Source organism: Lissotriton helveticus, chromosome 2_1, assembly GCF_964261635.1.
Source record: "Lissotriton helveticus chromosome 2_1, aLisHel1.1, whole genome shotgun sequence".
In the NCBI taxonomy this organism is placed as follows: Eukaryota; Metazoa; Chordata; class Amphibia; order Caudata; family Salamandridae; genus Lissotriton; species Lissotriton helveticus.
Genome location: NC_136059.1, coordinates 1,034,164,315 through 1,034,181,918, shown reverse-complemented (window position 1 = coordinate 1,034,181,918; position 17,604 = coordinate 1,034,164,315). Strand labels below are relative to the sequence as shown.

Genomic DNA, 17,604 nt, shown 5'->3' with positions numbered 1-17,604 from the left:
TGGAAAGAAAGGTCATTTCTCCAAGTGCTGCAGAAGTAAGATAAAGAAAGATGATCATCACAAGGTATAGGGGATTGTACTTCAGGTGGCTGATGCTAAGACTCAACATCCATCACATAAAGTGAACATTGCGGCAGTTGATATAGAGATGAAGTTTGAATCATGATCACATCTCACCATGTTCTGTATGAACACCTTTGACAATTTCTTTAAGGAAAAAGTGAAATTTGATAAATGAAAATATGTTGCAGGCAACCAAGTCGTTTTGGGTTATGTTGTAAAGATAAGGGCACCTGTGGGGTGCCAACCATTATCTAAATACAATGAGGAGAGAAAAGAGGTGAATTTATTTTAAAATACTTTAAAGATGAAGGATGGAAGAATTTGGAATAAGATTCCGTGGTGGTAATCAAACTTTGGTCTGACTCTGCCCAAGATCTACACAGTCATGATCGCAATCAGTACTCAGAACAGAATTGTTTAGGAAGTCATAGAAAGTCACATCCGGGTCTCATTAGATAAAGAAGTGTGAAAGCATTTTTTCAGTGTGGACACGTCACAAAGCAAATGCAACTTTCTGTCCAGCTATGCATGTTATTAGTAATATGTGTGGAAAGAAAGGTCATTTCTCCAAGCGCTGCAGAAGTAAGATAAAGAAAGATGATCATCACGAGGTATAGGAGATTGTTCTTCAGGTGGCTGATGCTAAGACTCAACATCCATCACATAAAGTGAACATTGCGGGAGTTGATATAGAGATGAAGTTTGAATCATGATCACATCTCACCATGTTCTGTATGAACACCTTTGACAATTTCTTTAAGGAAAAAGTGAAATTTGATAAATGAAAATATGTTGCAGGCAACCAAGTCGTTTTGGGTTATGTTGTTAAGATAAGGGCACCTGTGGGGTGCCAACCATGATCTAAATACAATGAGGAGAGAAAAGAGGTGAAATTATTTTAAAATACTATAAAGATGAAGGATGGAAGAATTTGGAATAAGATTCCGTGGTGGTAATCAAACTTTGGTCTGACTTTGCCCAAGATCTACACAGTCATGATCGCAATCAGTTCTCCGAACAGAATGGTTTAGGAAGTCATAGAGAGTCACATCCGGGTCTCATTAGATAAAGATGTGTGAACGCATGTAAAATGGCACTGTACATGAAGGATTATATTTGCAGTATTTGATTGTGGTACTATGTTCTTACTTAACATTAAATGTACAGTTATTAGATGATTAGTTTAAAGTATGAAGGGGAATTACTGATGTAAATTATTTCTGAATAAAATGATACTTATGTATGTTATGGTTTATCTCAAGCTTAAATAGGTTTCTATGACAAGGTTGTTTTTAGGACAATGTGGTTATGTGATACATTTTATATGTTGTTTATTAAAGGGGGAAGTGTGGAATGACATAGGTGGGTTCTATCAAGGTACCTTTGTATGTAAGGGTTCTACAAGAGGTTGAAGTACATTGTGAACATTCTAGCGTGGTCAGTTGACCTGCTGGACTGTTGGATGGATGAGGTGAATAAAGTGCATGTGACGCATGTATTTCAGGCCTATGTTGTTTGTTTACATGTGGTAAACACCAAAGTCCTCATCTGCCATCTTTGTGTGCCAAGCCATGCTCCCAAAAATGCCATTCTTGCTGTGTTTCATCTGCTAGATTTGGTTCTTATACATCTTTTCTTCACACTGAGGCCTTTTTGATCTCTGGTTCTCACTAATTTGGTAGTATCATCTCTGCTTTGTTTAACTTATACTAATTATTCTTTAACAACCAGATCATTTTCAATGTAAAATCTCTGACAATCCAAAGCCAAAGGGAAGCCAAAGTTAGGCAGCTTACATTTAAATATTCACACATTCTGTTGCAAAACTGTTCTTATGCTCTGCAATGTCTGCATAATTCTCCTTCATTTAACCCCTCTGTGGCCTTTGAACAGGCCCACCACTTTTTTACTGGTTTCTTGGCCTACCTTTACAAATCCCATTGCTTTCGTTGGTGAATAGAGTACATTTGTCCCAGTTTGTGGATGTTTTGTTACCGCCCTGGACACTGCCCCTGCTACATGGATCCTTTCACTAGTGGCCATATGTTTTGTTTCAGTTTACTACTTTTTCGTTCCACCCTCTCCTAGCCACTCACGGGTGCACAGAACTGCTTCCAGACCCAGTTCTCCTAATCTCCCTGTGCCTTCCTCAACAACACCTTCTACCCCTCGCAACTTGTTATTTGCAGTGTCATTGTTCTGTTCCATCGCCTGTGACAGGGTTTGTTCACAGTGGCACAAAGGCCAGCTCCGGCCAGCTGCTGGGGCCGTTTATAGCTCTGCCACCTAAAAATATTGCCTGCATAATTAATGAAGAAAATCCCCACAAAACAAATGATGAAACTGGTCATGTGATTTTCGAATTGCATGCAAATATCAGTGGGGACAGGCGCACATTGATTAGTGTACACATGTCTGTGTTTTGCTAATGGCTTTAAAGGTCCTCCATGTGAGAGCGCGGCCAGTCGGGGAGAAGGCACCCAAATGGAAATTGTTCACAGTGGTCTGTTGCGTTCAGTGACTGGCTCTGGCTTACGCCACTGCCTTTCTCAGCCCCGCTCACACTGGCACTGCTATTTTACAGCCTTCTAACTGTTGCAGTAGCACTGCCTGGCTTACATGAAGAGGCACTGGCAAACCAGGGCTGCGTGTCCCCTCTGCCTCACAGAGGATCCTCCCTCCACAGTGGCTGTTGTTGGTGGACGTTTTGTTGTTTTTGCATGCTGGTAGTGTTTTTTACCCATCTATATCACCTAGCCAGAAAAGCAAATAACTTATTTACTGAAGTGCTTGGATGCCGTTAATACTCGTCTCTTGAAAATATATACCTTTACCCACATTAAAATTACTTTTAGCTACAAACTACTTGGTAACTAGTGGGGGAGAACTGATGCTCTACAGACGTATCAGGCTTTTTTTTTTATAACAAACAGACATTCAATGATGGTGCTCTAAAAGGGAGAGAGGTTAGTTACCAATTTAAACTCATAATGCCCCACATTGAAGGGGTATAACAAATACAAAAGGGTCCACCCTGAGCACATGTTAATAATTATTTCACAGTCCAATATTTATATTTAACTCTTGCAGTGTCGTTCCAAAATTCGATAGTTTTATTGATGGTATATCCACAGCTTGATGAAGTATGATGTAACAAACAACAGCCAACACATGTTTCATCATGTGGAGTTACGCACAAATGACTTCTTCAGGGCTATAAACCCCAAAACTTTTTTAACACAATTACTAGAATAATCAGAAGCGTAAAAATAGAAGTATACAGGCCAACACCCATAGATAAAACCTAGGTGTATCCTTCACCAGAAGAGAAAAAGAGAAAATATCAGTGAAGATAAAAAGGGAGAGCTACACCAGGGTCACACCATTGATTTAAGTGAGAAGTAAAAGTACCAAGAAAGCCACAGTTCAATGACCAAAGATTGATTAAAGAAAAGAGTAACACCCTTATCCTTCAAGGAATCATAATAACCTGAAAGTTTATTTTCATTAATCCCGACCAGTGAGTCCACGTTCAAGGCAACAGTCTAAAGAAAACCTATGGGTATAAACACAACCCATTATCTGTTTCCTGAAACCAGTAAGAATAAAACGGTAAGTAGAAAAAAGTGTGAAACAGAAGGCACATCTGGTAGGTATTCCAAGGATAGCTTTTAGCGCTTCACCTATCATGTGCTCCACACACTATAATAAAGAGTAAATAATAATACCACTCAGAGTTGTATGATAATACTCAGGAGCCAAAAGCAAACGAAACACTAGGTATTACTAAGTACCATTATTAATCAATAGGCTCACCTCTATGTATCCGATGTAGTCGCATATAAATCTAGAGAGTGGTGCATCAGATTCAAACCGCGCAAAAGCTTGAATTATCCTGCAGTGGGAGAGCCTCAAGAAGCGATATCACTCTCCTCCTGAAACCAACCATCCTTAGCCAAAAGAGAACCGGTCTCCGAGCCTTCTCCGGCGCTGCCCCAAGAATATGGAACTCTCTTCCACCGGAAATACACAGAATATCTTTAACGACTGCTTTTAAAATGGAAGCCAAAAGATTCCTAATAAACACATTTTTACCTTAACTTGGGCTAGGATCACTTCCTCAAAATCATTATTCCTACAACCATTGTACCTTCATATGATGCTGCTTTTCTTTACCGCATTGTGTGTCCCCCTTCGTAGCCCGTAATATTCCTGTTTATCGTATTACTCTCCTTGATTCACTTGTCTGGGAAACGTGTGTATTCCTGTTGTGTATTCCTACTTGATGTCAATATTGGATCTATACTCTTCTTTTCCGCATTGTGTACCCCTTTTCATAACCTGCTACACACCCATTTATTGTACTACTCTCCTTGATTCATTTGTCTGGGAATTATGTGATTATTTGTCTGGGATTTATGTGATTATTCCTGTTGTGTATTCTTACTTGTTGTCAATATTGGATTTATGTCCTTCCTTCTCTCCTTTGTAATGTGCTCTGATATCCTTCAGAATCTTGTTTGCGCTATATAAAACTTTATAAATAAAAATAAATAAATAAAATGATTAACAATATCCTTTCACGAGCCCAGTCATCTTCTGCAATTCGCAGTAGCCCAGCAACACTGCAGCTGGCAGCCGTGTACTGTAGCGGAAGCCATGCACGATTGTCAGTATCCCAGCTACTTTCCCAGCATTCTTCCACAAACGAAAGCAGTATTAATTTTTAGCCATAGCTTTGCTTTGTCAGCCAGGAGCCTTTCACTCTCGCCAACTATTAACAATTTTTTTATTTTGCTCACTCAATTTCGCTTTGTCTGGAACAATGTTTTTTCATTGTTCTTTTTAGTCATTACAAACCCTTGCTTCCCTCTTAAAATATCTGTGTCCGCCATCCCCCCCCCTGGTAGGGACACATACTAGGAACTTCAAAGCTTGTTATAAAAGGTTTATTATCCTTATCGCATACTCCCGGATTCCTTCAGGGCACAATTACATGCCGACCCACGCCTCAATTTGTAGAAACATTGCCAATTTTTGTTTGTTTATTTTTCTACTTAAAACCGGTATTAAGTCTATCCAACGATCGCAGATTTCCCCATGATGGTATTGTGCATTTTATTACACCCTCACTTAAAATAGCCCCTTTGTACTATGACTTCCACTTACCCCGCCCATCAACAGGGAGGTGGGCTGAGTTTTGTTAAATCGGTATCCCCAGTGAATTAGGATCTCATTGTTGTTGAAATTCAAATTGATGCTGCCACAGGCACATAAAAACCATGCCCTTTGTACTGCCTCGAGCATTCTAGACAGCAGCTACACTGCTCTAAAACTTACCTTTAACACATTGTCAAAGCCAATAGCTCTAGCAAAACACTTAAAAGATCCCAAAGGAGAGACCTATTTGCTATGCCACTGCCTGTTTAGACTTGAATGTCCAACTTTGGTATAATATTTTAAATTTTGTGTCATATCCTGGGGAGTCTCTCCCTGTACTCTACTGGGTCCATTAGGATGTCGGGCAGACTTTGTCCGCCCGTCATCCTAGCCGGGATTGGGACCGCCCCCCCACAGTGGCGGGCACATCCTGCATTTGTAGCATTGTGGCGGGCGGTGCTCTCAGCACCGCCCGCCACAATGCTAGAAATGCATTTCAGCATTTGCATATACAAAGCGGCAGGCACCGCGCGGTGCCTGCCGCTTTGTTTATGCAAATGTGAGGGGGGTACCACAGGTACCCCCCGTGTGCAGCCCCCACCCCTCCTTCACTCTGGGGGCCCGCAGGGGGCCCCCAGAGTGAAGACCACATGCCTTTCGGCATTGTAAAATGCCCATGCTAATATGGCTGGCGGTGTCTGATAGACACCGCCACCATATTATTTCATTTCCGCCACGGCCGCAAGGCGACCGGGGCAAAAAAGTGGCAGACGGTCTTTCCGTCCGCCGAGGTCCCCCCGCCATACTAATATGGCGGGGGGGGGGGAACTAGTAAGGATGTCGGGCGGATTGCCCCCGCCAGGCTGGCGGTGGCTACAGCCAGCCTGGCGGGGGCAATCCGCCCGACATTCTAATGGGCCCCTAAGTTATTTTTTAATATAAAACGTAATTATTTGTGTGCCTTCCTATTTTACTAGGTATTTTTACTTTTCATTTTGTTTACTATATTGACGCACTGCTCTTTAGGGCCCGATTACCCTTAATACATTTCTTAAATAAAAAATAAAAAGTGTCTGCAGGGTGAATTGAGAGTGTGTTCCAAATTACCTTGGGAAACCAAGGACTCCAAGCCTTGAGACTATCCATGCTAAATGGCTTGCCCAGCATCACGAGGGTGTCAGGTAATCTAGCCTACAAATGGGACATAAAATGTGCCTCCTCCTATACGGATTGGGTACCAACACTTTGTGACAGGATCACATCACTGTGTGCAAAATGGTGCCTAGACATCATACCACTACATTCTGCCTGGGACAGAAAAGGACTATAAACGACTATCCCAGTAGAAACATCTCCCTCCATGACATTGCTTTTGAGGGCAAGAAATGTATCAGTTTGAACATTGGCTGATGACACGACACGTCCTGTTATAGATGACATGGGACTAAATTACATGGTATCTTTTGCAAGACAGTAAAGACATTTTCACTAGTTCATTTGGAGGACAAATAGCTCACCTCGCTGTTTGTCCATCTATTATGTAAGCCAGAACAATATAATGTTACTTAAGAGAATTGATTAGATATCAGATACTTACCCTCTGCTTCTCTGGGTCCACATATCGAATACCAAAATAGTCCTTCTCCAGCAAGCTGTAATGGTTACAGATGTGGTCCAGGAGAAACTGCCCCTTGGTTTCCCTCTGAAAAGAAATCACGTTGACAATTAGCTTGGGGAAGTTGACTCACTCCTGACAGATTTCATTCAGATCAAAGTTACACACTTCAGTACATCATTTATTTAAAAAAAGCTCTCTGTCTTTTCTGGAATGTCTTGGGCACAAAGAAACATTTCTTTACAAAAGAAAGCTTAAAGCGCTGTTTACTGAAAGGAAAATGACACAGTGGCAGCATGGGGTTAGAAAACAGTGCAGATACTCTAAGTTACATTTCTTGCTGACTCTTGAATGAAACTGGTATCTTAAGACTGTGTGCAGTTCAGTGTTTCAAGACACCATGCTAAACAATCTGAGAATGACCCTTATTGAGAGAGAGATCACCGATTCCAGCCTGTACTTCCACCCCTAATTCCAGCACAAGTTTGAGTTCCTAGAGTGTGGAGTAATCCGACTAACCCATAGTTATGTGTTTTACTTGTACACAAGTACATCTGCCTAAAAACTGGGCCACTTAATGCCTGGTCTTGTGAGCCAAACCATGCGTTCATTTCCACTTTCCTTTCACATTATGTTTTACTTATTTTTGGTTACAAGCATACAAACCCTACCATTATGCATTTTTACTTTTTTTTATTACTTTTACATTTGTAATGCTTATTGGAATAAAAAAACGAATTTTCCCATGGACAGACCTATTGGCTTTTTCAAAGCTTCTTCGTTGTGTCAGCTGTGTATTTAAGTATTTAAGTATTTTTCGTATTCATACCTTTAACCACATAAGTCATCGAATATTGAGAAACGTATTTATTTAGATTTGGTGCTACTGTGTCTCCTTTCAACCACTTTAGATTTCATCAAAACTCTAGAGAGAAGAAAAGGGGATGAGTTGACAGCGGATAGAATCAAATAAGGAGAACACAACAAACGGATCAGAATAGGGAGACTGGGAGATTTTGAAAGTGGCATTTCAGTGCAAGGGTAAGCAGGGTAATGGAAGGCAATTGTGAGCTTTTTTGGGGGGGTTATGTAGCGTGAACTTGACTAGAAGGTATCAAAGCACTTTACATGAGCACCAGTTGTGTTACACACACTACAATGTAGGAAGCTGGCTCTGTATATGGTATACCACTAGGTAGTTATACTGTACACAGAGTCCAGAAATGCCCCCAGAAGTGTACAGGGCTCAATGCAAACCCAAAGTGCTCTATTTGTGGTAGTGTGGGTGAGCAGCCTTAGGACAATCATAGAGCTTTAGGGAAACATGGAGTGTGCGAAGACGACCAAGGAGATCTGGGGTATAGATGGGAGCACAGGGGAAGGGATCAGGGCACCAGTTGCAAAGCAAAATTGTGAGCGGATAAAGAACAAGCATATACAATGCAATGGTCTCTGCATTATTAAAGGTAGAGCTATTGGCATTGCTCATGACATTTTTTTTCTTTTTTTTTTTAAACATAAATAAATGGTATTGTCATTTACAATGGCAATAGGTGAGCATTAGAGAGTAGTAGAGGGTATTCGCGGACACAGAGCCACACACACACAGACAGAGTTGTGCACACACACCCAGACAGAGTCGTGCACACACACCCAGACAGAGCCGTGCACACACACCCAGACAGAGCCGCGCGCGCACACACACAGACAGAGCCGCGCACACACACACACACAGAGCCACGCACACACACACACAGAGACAAAGCCACGCACACACATACACAGAGACAAAGCCACGCACACACACACACAGAGACAAAGCCACGCGCACACACAGAGCCAAGCACACACACAGACAGAGCCAAGCGTGCATACACACACACAGACAGAGCCACGCGCTCACACACACAGACAGATCCACGCACACACACACATAGACAGAGCCACGCGCACACACACACAGACAGAGCCACGCGCACACACACACAGACAGAGCCACGCGCACACACACAGACAGAGCCACGCGCACACACACAGACAGAGCCACGCGCACACACACAGACAGAGCCATGCGCACACACACAGACAGAGCCACGTGCCAAAAACACAGACAGAGCCACGCGCAAACACACAGACAGAGCCATGCGCACACACAGACAGAGCCACGCGCGTGCACTCAGACAGAGCCACGGGCGCACACACAGACAGAGCCACGCGTGCACACACAGACAGAGCCACGCGCCTACACAGACAGAGCCACGCGCGCACACACAGACAGAGCCACGCGCACACACAGACAGAGCCACGCGCACACACAGACAGAGCCACGCGCACACACAGACAGAGCCACGCGCACACAGACAGAGCCATGCACACACACACATACAGAGCCACCCACACAGTCATTCACATAGAGCCACCCACACACACACAGAGCCACCCACACACACAGCCACCTACACACACAGAGCCACCCACACATAGATCCACCTACAAAAAAAGCTACACACACAGACAGAGCCACACACACAGACAGAGCCACAGACACACACACACACAGAGTCCAACACACACAGAGTTCAACACACACAGGGTCCAACACACACAGAGTCCAACACATACAGAGTCCAACACACACACACAGACAGAGCAGAGGCAAGAAAAATGGCAAAATCCGGGTGGCAGAGGCAAGAAAAATGGCACAATCAGGGGAGCAGAGGCAAGAAAAATAGCACAATCAGGGGAGCAGAGGCAAGAAAAATGGCACAATCAGGGGAGCAGAGGCAAGAAAAATGGCACAATCAGGGGAGCAGAGGCAAGAAAAATGGCACACCATAAATGAGCACCAAGAGCTGAGATCATATCAAATGTATCTGCAAGAAGAACTGAGGACCGGAACTCCCTGGAGCCTGTTTGTTTGTAATACAAAGGTCGCCTGCTCTTCAAACCACAATCGCAATGATTTACTAACCTCAACACACACGAACAGAGCAGCAAAGCAAAGGAGCTCCACCTGCAGCCCGGAGCCCGCCATCTTCAGTTAAACTAGGCAGAGTGGGACACTCACTCACGGCTGGCACACACAGGGTGGGCTGTAGCACCCACAACCATGGGCGGCTTTAGAGCATGGATTCCACCCCCGTGGAAGGCGCAGAGCACACTGCACAAGAGCCGCTCCCCCCCTTGCCGGTTAAAAGTCCCGGCCGGCATCCGTGCCTAATGCGAAATACCACACATGTACAAGGTGCGTGCTCGGAGCACCGTGCCTGGCTGGCTTTCACGGGCCCCAAACTGCCGAGTCCTGGAAGGGGGAGGTGGTTGCAGTCTACGGTGCGGCGGGCAGGGTCCAGCAATGCCATCTGCACTCAATGGTCACCGGCCCCAAAGTAAACACTTGAGAGCTGAGATCATATCAAATGTATCTGCAAGAAGAACTGAGGACCGGAGCTCCCTGGAGCCTGTTTGTTTGTAATAGAAAGGTCGCCTGCTCTTCAAACCACAATCACAATGATTTACTAACCTCAACACACACGAACAGAGCAGCAAAGCAAAGGAGCTCCACCTGCAGCCCGGAGCCCGCCATCTTCAGTTAAACTGGGCAGAGTGGGACACTCACTCACGGCTGGCACACACAGGGTGGGCTGTAGCACCCACAACCACGGGCGGCTTTAGAGCATGGATTCCACCCCTGTGGAAGGCGCAGAGCACACTGCACAAGAGCCGCTCCCCTCCTGCCGGTTAAAAGTCCCGGGCCGGCATCCGTGCCTAATGCGAAATACCACACATGTACAAGGTGCGTGCTCGGAGCACCGTGCCTGGCTGGATTTCACGGGCCCCAAACTGCCGAATCCTGGAAGAGGGAGGTGGTTGCAGTCTACGGTGCGGCGGGCGGGGTCCAGCAATGTCATCTGCACTCAATGGTCACCGGCCCCAAAGTAAACTCTCGGCTGCAAGCAGTGTGCGTGCTCAGTTGCAGGAAGCACCTCCTCCGTCCCCCGGCCGCCCCGCCCGAAACTACCTGCACCCTGAGAGCTCAGCCAGCTTATCACCGAGGCCATCATATGGCTGAGCCAGGAGCTGCAGCAGAACACCGTCACCGTTAACGAAGAAGAGCGGGGGTGCCCCCAAAGTGATGGAGCCTCGTGGGGCTCGAAATGCAGCAATGCCCTCTGAGCCTCGCTGGGCTCGAAATGACCAAATGCCCCCAACACTGGAGAACCGGAGCAGCACTCACCGGGACTCCTGGGGCGGATGCTTCTCCTCGCGCTGCTCCTCTGCTGTGTCTCCCGGTACACAGGAGAGCTCCCGCTCCTCTGGGCTCTCCCTCCACACTTTGCTTGGTGCCGCGGGCGGGGTTGGAGAGCTCCCGCTCCTTGGGGCTCTCCTCTCACTCTCCGGGGCTCTCCCACGCTCTGGGAGCCCCGGGGGGGTGTGCGGCGGCAGTAATCTCTGGCAATGCTGGAGCGCGGAGTAGGCTCCCGCCGCTTCCTGCTTCGTCTCTTCCTTGGGCAACCAATCACCGCGCAGGTCGCCCGGCGAGCCTCCCGCAGCCTCAACTAATGGAAGCGCAGCTCCCGGGTGACGTCAGTGGCTGCTCCCTTGGCTTCTCCTCGGTCCTGGTGCTGCTGCGGTGATCTCGGGGCTACCACGAGGGGTAGGCTCCCTCTATAAATTACTTAATAAATGCCGGCAGGGTCAAATTAAAAAGCACTAAACACGGCAACATGCGGCAAGTCATCAACAAGAAAAACGCAAAATGGCGGCGCAACTCAAAAAATTTTCAGATTCGGGGGCGTGTTTTGGCGTTCTGAGTGACGGGTGACGTCACAGGGCGAAAGAACGCCAAAAACACGCCCCCGAATCCGAAAGAGACGGGGCTTCATTGGAGTGACTCCCCTCTCCTCCAATGGCTGGCCTCCGTTTAGGAAGTCAGCCAATGGAAAAGAGGTGGAAGAGAGAGGCGGGTTCCAAGCCCCGTCTAAAAATCAGTAAATCTACGACCAAAGACTGCGCAAGCGCAGCCTTTAGGTCCTCGACCTAAAATGGGGTGGGTGTCAAGCATGGATTAATAGAGTTGGGTGGCACAAGGAGGAATGGAAGCTTTCGTAAGGGGTGAATTTGCAAACCAGGAGATGCTGGGGGGAGAAACCAATGTCTGGCAACAATCTATAAGTCAATTACGACTATCTGAGAGAAACCTGAATCTACTATCAGGGAGCTCCAGTGAGGCCGCTGACATGCTCTCCAGCCACAGCATCGCTGCGATTTACACGCATAATGCCCGTAACACCAGTGCCACACAGCCGAGGCGTACTTTCAAATAAAAGAAATCAAACCACATCCGCACCTCCACCAGCCCAATCATAACTTGCACTCAAACAAGCAGCAGAGAAACAGCCAACTACAAGACAGAGTACTCTGCAAATGTCAGAAGTGGCGTAGCAAGGATGGCATGGACCCTAAGGTGAGCAAGGCTAATGGGTCCTCAGTCCACACATTGAGTACTGACTATGTGGCCTAAGGGCTAGAGCGGTCGACCTCAAAGCTGGGGAAACGCTTCGAGTCGCGACAGGGACGCTCAACATTCTGTGATTCTGGGCAAATCACTTAATCTCCCGTGCCTAACAAAAATGACTGTGCCCTTGTGTAATGCAACTGGTGCTGCATGTAAAGCGCTCTGATACCTTCGAGTCGAGTTTGCACTAAATTAAACAACAAAAAAGACAACAAGAGGGGAGTTGTGGGCCACTCAGACCCATCAGTCGTAGTGTCACTGCACCTGCTGCACAATTGATAACTACATCCTGATTTACATCTTGCACGGGTGTCTCCTTTCCACCTCCCGGGAGAAAAGACCTGTGAGCGAAGGCAAGGGTTTCCCTTGGTGAGCGTGTCTAACACTCGCCCTTGATTAATCAGACAATAACGACGGCTAATATGAAGAACGTGCCCTGACTGTACATGTAAACATTCCACACGGTTAACCTACGTTCCACACAGCCTGCTAATTGGCCATGTTGTGCTAATTACAAAAGCATTGTACATTTATCTATCGCTTGCCATTTGTATCGCCTTGTAGGAAATCTGTATCAACAGCAATCCTACTGATCACTAGTGTACATATGTACACAGAAAGGTTTCCACTCCCCCTTGTTGGAAAGCTTCCAGCTGTGTCTCTTTCTGTGGGGAAACAATTGCTTTCTCCCGCGCGCCTCAAGGCGCGGAGCCCCTGCTGAAAGTGACAGAGAAGCCCTGACACCTTACAGTCTCTTAAAGCGTCATTATTCAAGGGTCTCCGAACGCTGCTGTCAGTTGGCGCCGGCTCCTGAATTCATTAAGTCTTCCTCGCCGCCCTCCCGCGGGGTAGCGCGAGCTTCCTGCCTCGGCGAGCGCCGCGCGCCCCTTTCACGCGCCACGCACGTGGACATATTTCACTTTGATTCGCTGCTTCGCTTTTTATCTTATCGATCTGGCGAATGATTACACGGGCAATTAGGATTGACTTGCACAGCCGGAAGGAACGCCTTCTGGCATGTCCTTCATCCAGCACCTGACCTCAGCTGAACTCGCTCATAGCCGTTACTCGCTCAGCTGTTTGGCATTGTGTAGATTCTGCCTGAGGACGCCATTGTGAAACTGGTAGTAGTGGGGGCGGCCTTCAACTTGTTTGCGTGAATGTATAAAACTCTAGGTAAGGTGCAGCCGAGCATGTCACCCACGAGAATCCGCTGCAAGTGCCCGGCGGGTTCCAGGCCTCACAGGTCCCCAGCTCTGCTATAATGACTGTGTAGCATGAGCATATACATTCACAAAGCATACGCTTCCGTTACCAGGGAAACAGGGTTAAGGTGCGTTATGAGACTGCCTCTATTGCATGCTTAGGGTGGTGAAGTGATGGTGCGTGCCTTGCCTCTGTTTCCATAGCAACAACCGATTGCGTGAATGTATAAAGAGACACAAAGTAGAAAGTATATACATTAAAGACATCTCTTCCATTTTATGTTACGTTATTAGCACAGATACAGAGAAGATGGCCCATGCTGACTCCACATAGCTAAATAAAATTGCTTTGAGAGCCATCCATTGGACAAAGGCACCCCCCCCCCACATTCTATTCTCATGTGATCCAATGAATAGCCCTGCCTTCCATATCTTTTTCTCTTCATGTGAATGTAATAGGCTGGTAAGAAATTAGCGGAGGGGTTTCCCAGTACAGTTTGCAATTATATGTTTCTAGAAACTACTCTGTACAAGATTTGAATGGCTGCTGTTACAATGTGGGTCATGCCAGGCTTGCGGTTCTGTTTTCCACTAACAGTGTGTACTTAGGACTGTAAACTGTTGGTGGAAAAAAATGTTTTCTTTTTTTTAAGTCTAGATTTTGATCCCTGGCCATCATGGGCATTTTAGTGCTTCCTACTATCTACAGCCTTTTTGCCTTTTTACAGCAGGGTTCTCCAGGTAATGTGCACACGATGGAGTGACTATCTTGACAACCCCTTTACCACCATAAGTCCCGAATATTGAAATTCCAAATGGCAACTTTATCCAAGAACACCACAACACGCATGGAAAAAGCTGACATTTGACACCTTGAAAACTCTAGTTACATCAACCAAACCTACTTCCAAAACCTTTAGATGTATGCTAAAAACAGTTACAATCAACTCATACAAGGTCAGCAAAATGATTCACCAAGGAGCTCACAACGCTAAAAGCTACTAACAGCCTTCTTCAGCTTAAATGGGGGAAAAGCTACACCAAATCAGCAAAATGTACCTACTCCGCATCTATAAAGCAACCATTTGAAAAAAATGACACCCCCTGCCTCGCCTTTGCATCATGCCATGCAAAGTGAGTCTTCAGAATCAATACTCTAAAGTCTTCTGCAATTAATTGGTTCCTTCTCAAACTCTCTGTAATGGCCTGATCACTATTATAAGCAAGCATTGCAAGGCCAATAGCTCTTGCTTATGTAAAAGCTATTGGCTTTGTCAATGTTTCTTAGCCATGTTGTGCAGCTGCATGGCTAATATTCAGCATGGCTTAAAGTTAGAAAATAAAGCACCATGATGCAGACAATGCTGGCTTTTATTTCTGGCGGGGAGGTAAATCAACGCCAAGCGGGAGACGTATGGAGCAAGCAATGCGGGAGGGACAGGGCAAGTCACACGAGAGGGGAAGTGGTTAAACAAAACAATGCAGGAGGTGGGAGTGATGAGATGGGGAAAGCAACACAACACAGGTGGCGTCCTGGGGGATGGGCAAGTAACATAATGCCGGGGGACAAGGCAAGCAACACAAAGCAGGAGGTGTTGGGGCCAACAACGAGGATGGTATTCAAGCAACACAAAGGACAGCAGGTGGATGGGGGAAGGAGGCAAGGAAAACGAAGAACAGTGGAAGGAGGGCAGGAGCGGAGCAAACAACACTGCAGATGGTGAGAGGAGCACAGGATGAGGTAAACAACACCAAAGACAACGAGAGGAGTGCAGGAGGGACAAGCATAATGCACATCTATGGAGTGCTTCTACAGTAAAAAAAAAAGAAGGTTAGAATGTGCGAGCAGTAGAAGGACACTGAACAAGGAAGCAGTACTTGGGCTAATCTCTAGGGAAGTTCCAAAGACAAGAAGAGTAAATCAAGCTGGCACACATCAACCAAACAGAGGCAAGCAAATGAGAGTGATGATGAAGCCAAACAATATTAAGAAATGGGTGGGCTCTAAGCTTCCTGTAAGTAAGCAAAATGTTCTACATGCGACAGTACATGCGCTCTCAGGCAAGACCTAAAAAGCCAAAAAGTTACACACTCTCCACACCTAAAAAGAACCAAGAAACAACCCACAACACAGCCCAGTAGTGCATACCTAAATAACTGTAAGAAAAATTATAGTATTTTCTCCCTATTTTTACACCAATCGTTTAAATCTCTAGTATCAAACAGCAAAAAGCTTCGACTCATGCCCATTGGCTATTTTCAAAAGCCACAAAAATGATTATCATACATGACTGATTATGGGTACCTAAGGAGCTCAAATACTCACCTATCAAACTGCTGCAGACAAAACCTGGTCTGGATGCAACTAAACCCGCATACTATAGACCAATACCAAACAGATGCTACTTTACTACACTAATTGAAGAGACAGCTTACATAAAAATGTGGGAAATCTATGAAGAAAAAAAACATCCTTTCAGATGTACAGACCGGCTTCTGTCCATTCAAAGAAACAGAATCAATTCTAGTCTCTACAATGAAAGTAATAGGAACACAGGTGAATAGTAATGAAGCAGCTGCCTTGTTCCTACAGTACTAACCAGACCAAAGAAACCGGGCAACCAAGAAAAATCATTGGCTTGATTGCCTCCTTTTCTATCCAATCAGAGACACATCATCTCACTGCCATCTTTCTCTTCAAAACCTCACCACTTGAATACAGACATTTCCCTGGTCTAAAACAGAAGTCTCTTCTTTTCAAAAGCTATCTCAGCACAATGTGTGGACTGATCCAGTCCTTTGGTCTATCTTGCTACAACATTGCTGATTACACACAGATTATCGTGAAATGCAAGAACCTCAGTTACAACACTAGAACTACATTGGGACCATGCCTCATTGCAGGGAAAGGATGGCTGACTGCCAACGTACTTTAACTCAAACCAAACAAAACTAAAATCCTCAGAGGAACAAGAGATCTCATTCTGGTTTGTAGACCAATAGGAAGTGCCCAGAAAAGAAAAAACACAACAAAAAGCCTACAAGTCATACTAGATGCGGAGCTTACTGTGGAGCCACAGATGCTGTAGTGAAATGTTCGAAAAAAATTCCTCAGAATATTGCGATGGTTTTTTTCCTACATAGGTTGCCCCCACACAGTTGAAGCCAGAGTCACACTTGAGCTCTCTAAGTTGGAATAACTGAATGGTCTATAGTATAAGATCATAGAAATCTCTCCTAAACAAATGACAATAGGTGCACAATTCAGAAGCCATGCTCCTTTCACCCCTAATCCCATGGTCTCACATTACCCCAGCTCTTAAAACCTTGCACTGGCTCCCAGTATCTTGACGGATCACATTCAAAAGTCTATGCATAACACACCAAGCACTGTATGGAATCGGACCAACATTTATAAAATTAAATATCCAGATCTACTTTCAAAGACGTAACCTGCAATCCAACATACCCTTTCAGCTAAAATTGCCTTGCTTAGAAAACACTCCCGAATAGGAGGGCACTCTCTCTGTCCCAGTCCCTGCCAGTAAGATGTGAGACCATTTCCCCACTTAGTTAAGGAAACAAAATCAAATCTCTGTGAATCTTTGAGGCTTAAGTGATACCTAAGCTACTCCAAGAAAACATCCAACAAACATGAAACTAGTGACCAACAGTGTAAAACAATATTATTAATTTTTCCAACTCAACAGCTTTTTTTCAGGTATAATATACCTGAATGAAGCAACAGCTATCTTTCTCCCATTTTAAACATGAGTGTGCGAATGGGCATCTTCACATTTATTCACCTCAAGATGACAATACCACGTCACAATCTCACATATCTCAACTAAAACTTCAAACATAGGTCATACTCCATCTACACATTTCAACAACCACACATCCAAGTCCACCTGTAATCACTGAGGACAAATAGAATGTGCCGGTGCGCGATGCCACGCTAGTAGAAGTTGCACACAATTCAAGTACTAGATAACATAACATGACCCCATGTCCGTCAGTCTGTGCCTCCACTTCTATACTAGTTA

At 45.3% G+C, this 17,604-nt stretch overlaps 1 protein-coding gene across 1 annotated transcript in view; it reads right to left on the bottom strand.

Annotated features, from left to right (window-relative positions):
- The window catches only part of FRMD3 (FERM domain containing 3), a 669,011-nt gene that overhangs the window by 361,539 nt on the left and 289,868 nt on the right, over window positions 1-17,604 (bottom strand). Inside the window, exon 2 of the mRNA XM_078675836.1 lies at window positions 6,821-6,925. Within this exon, the coding sequence (XP_078531962.1) occupies window positions 6,821-6,925 (105 nt within the window). The remainder of the gene's footprint in view (window positions 1-6,820; window positions 6,926-17,604) is intronic.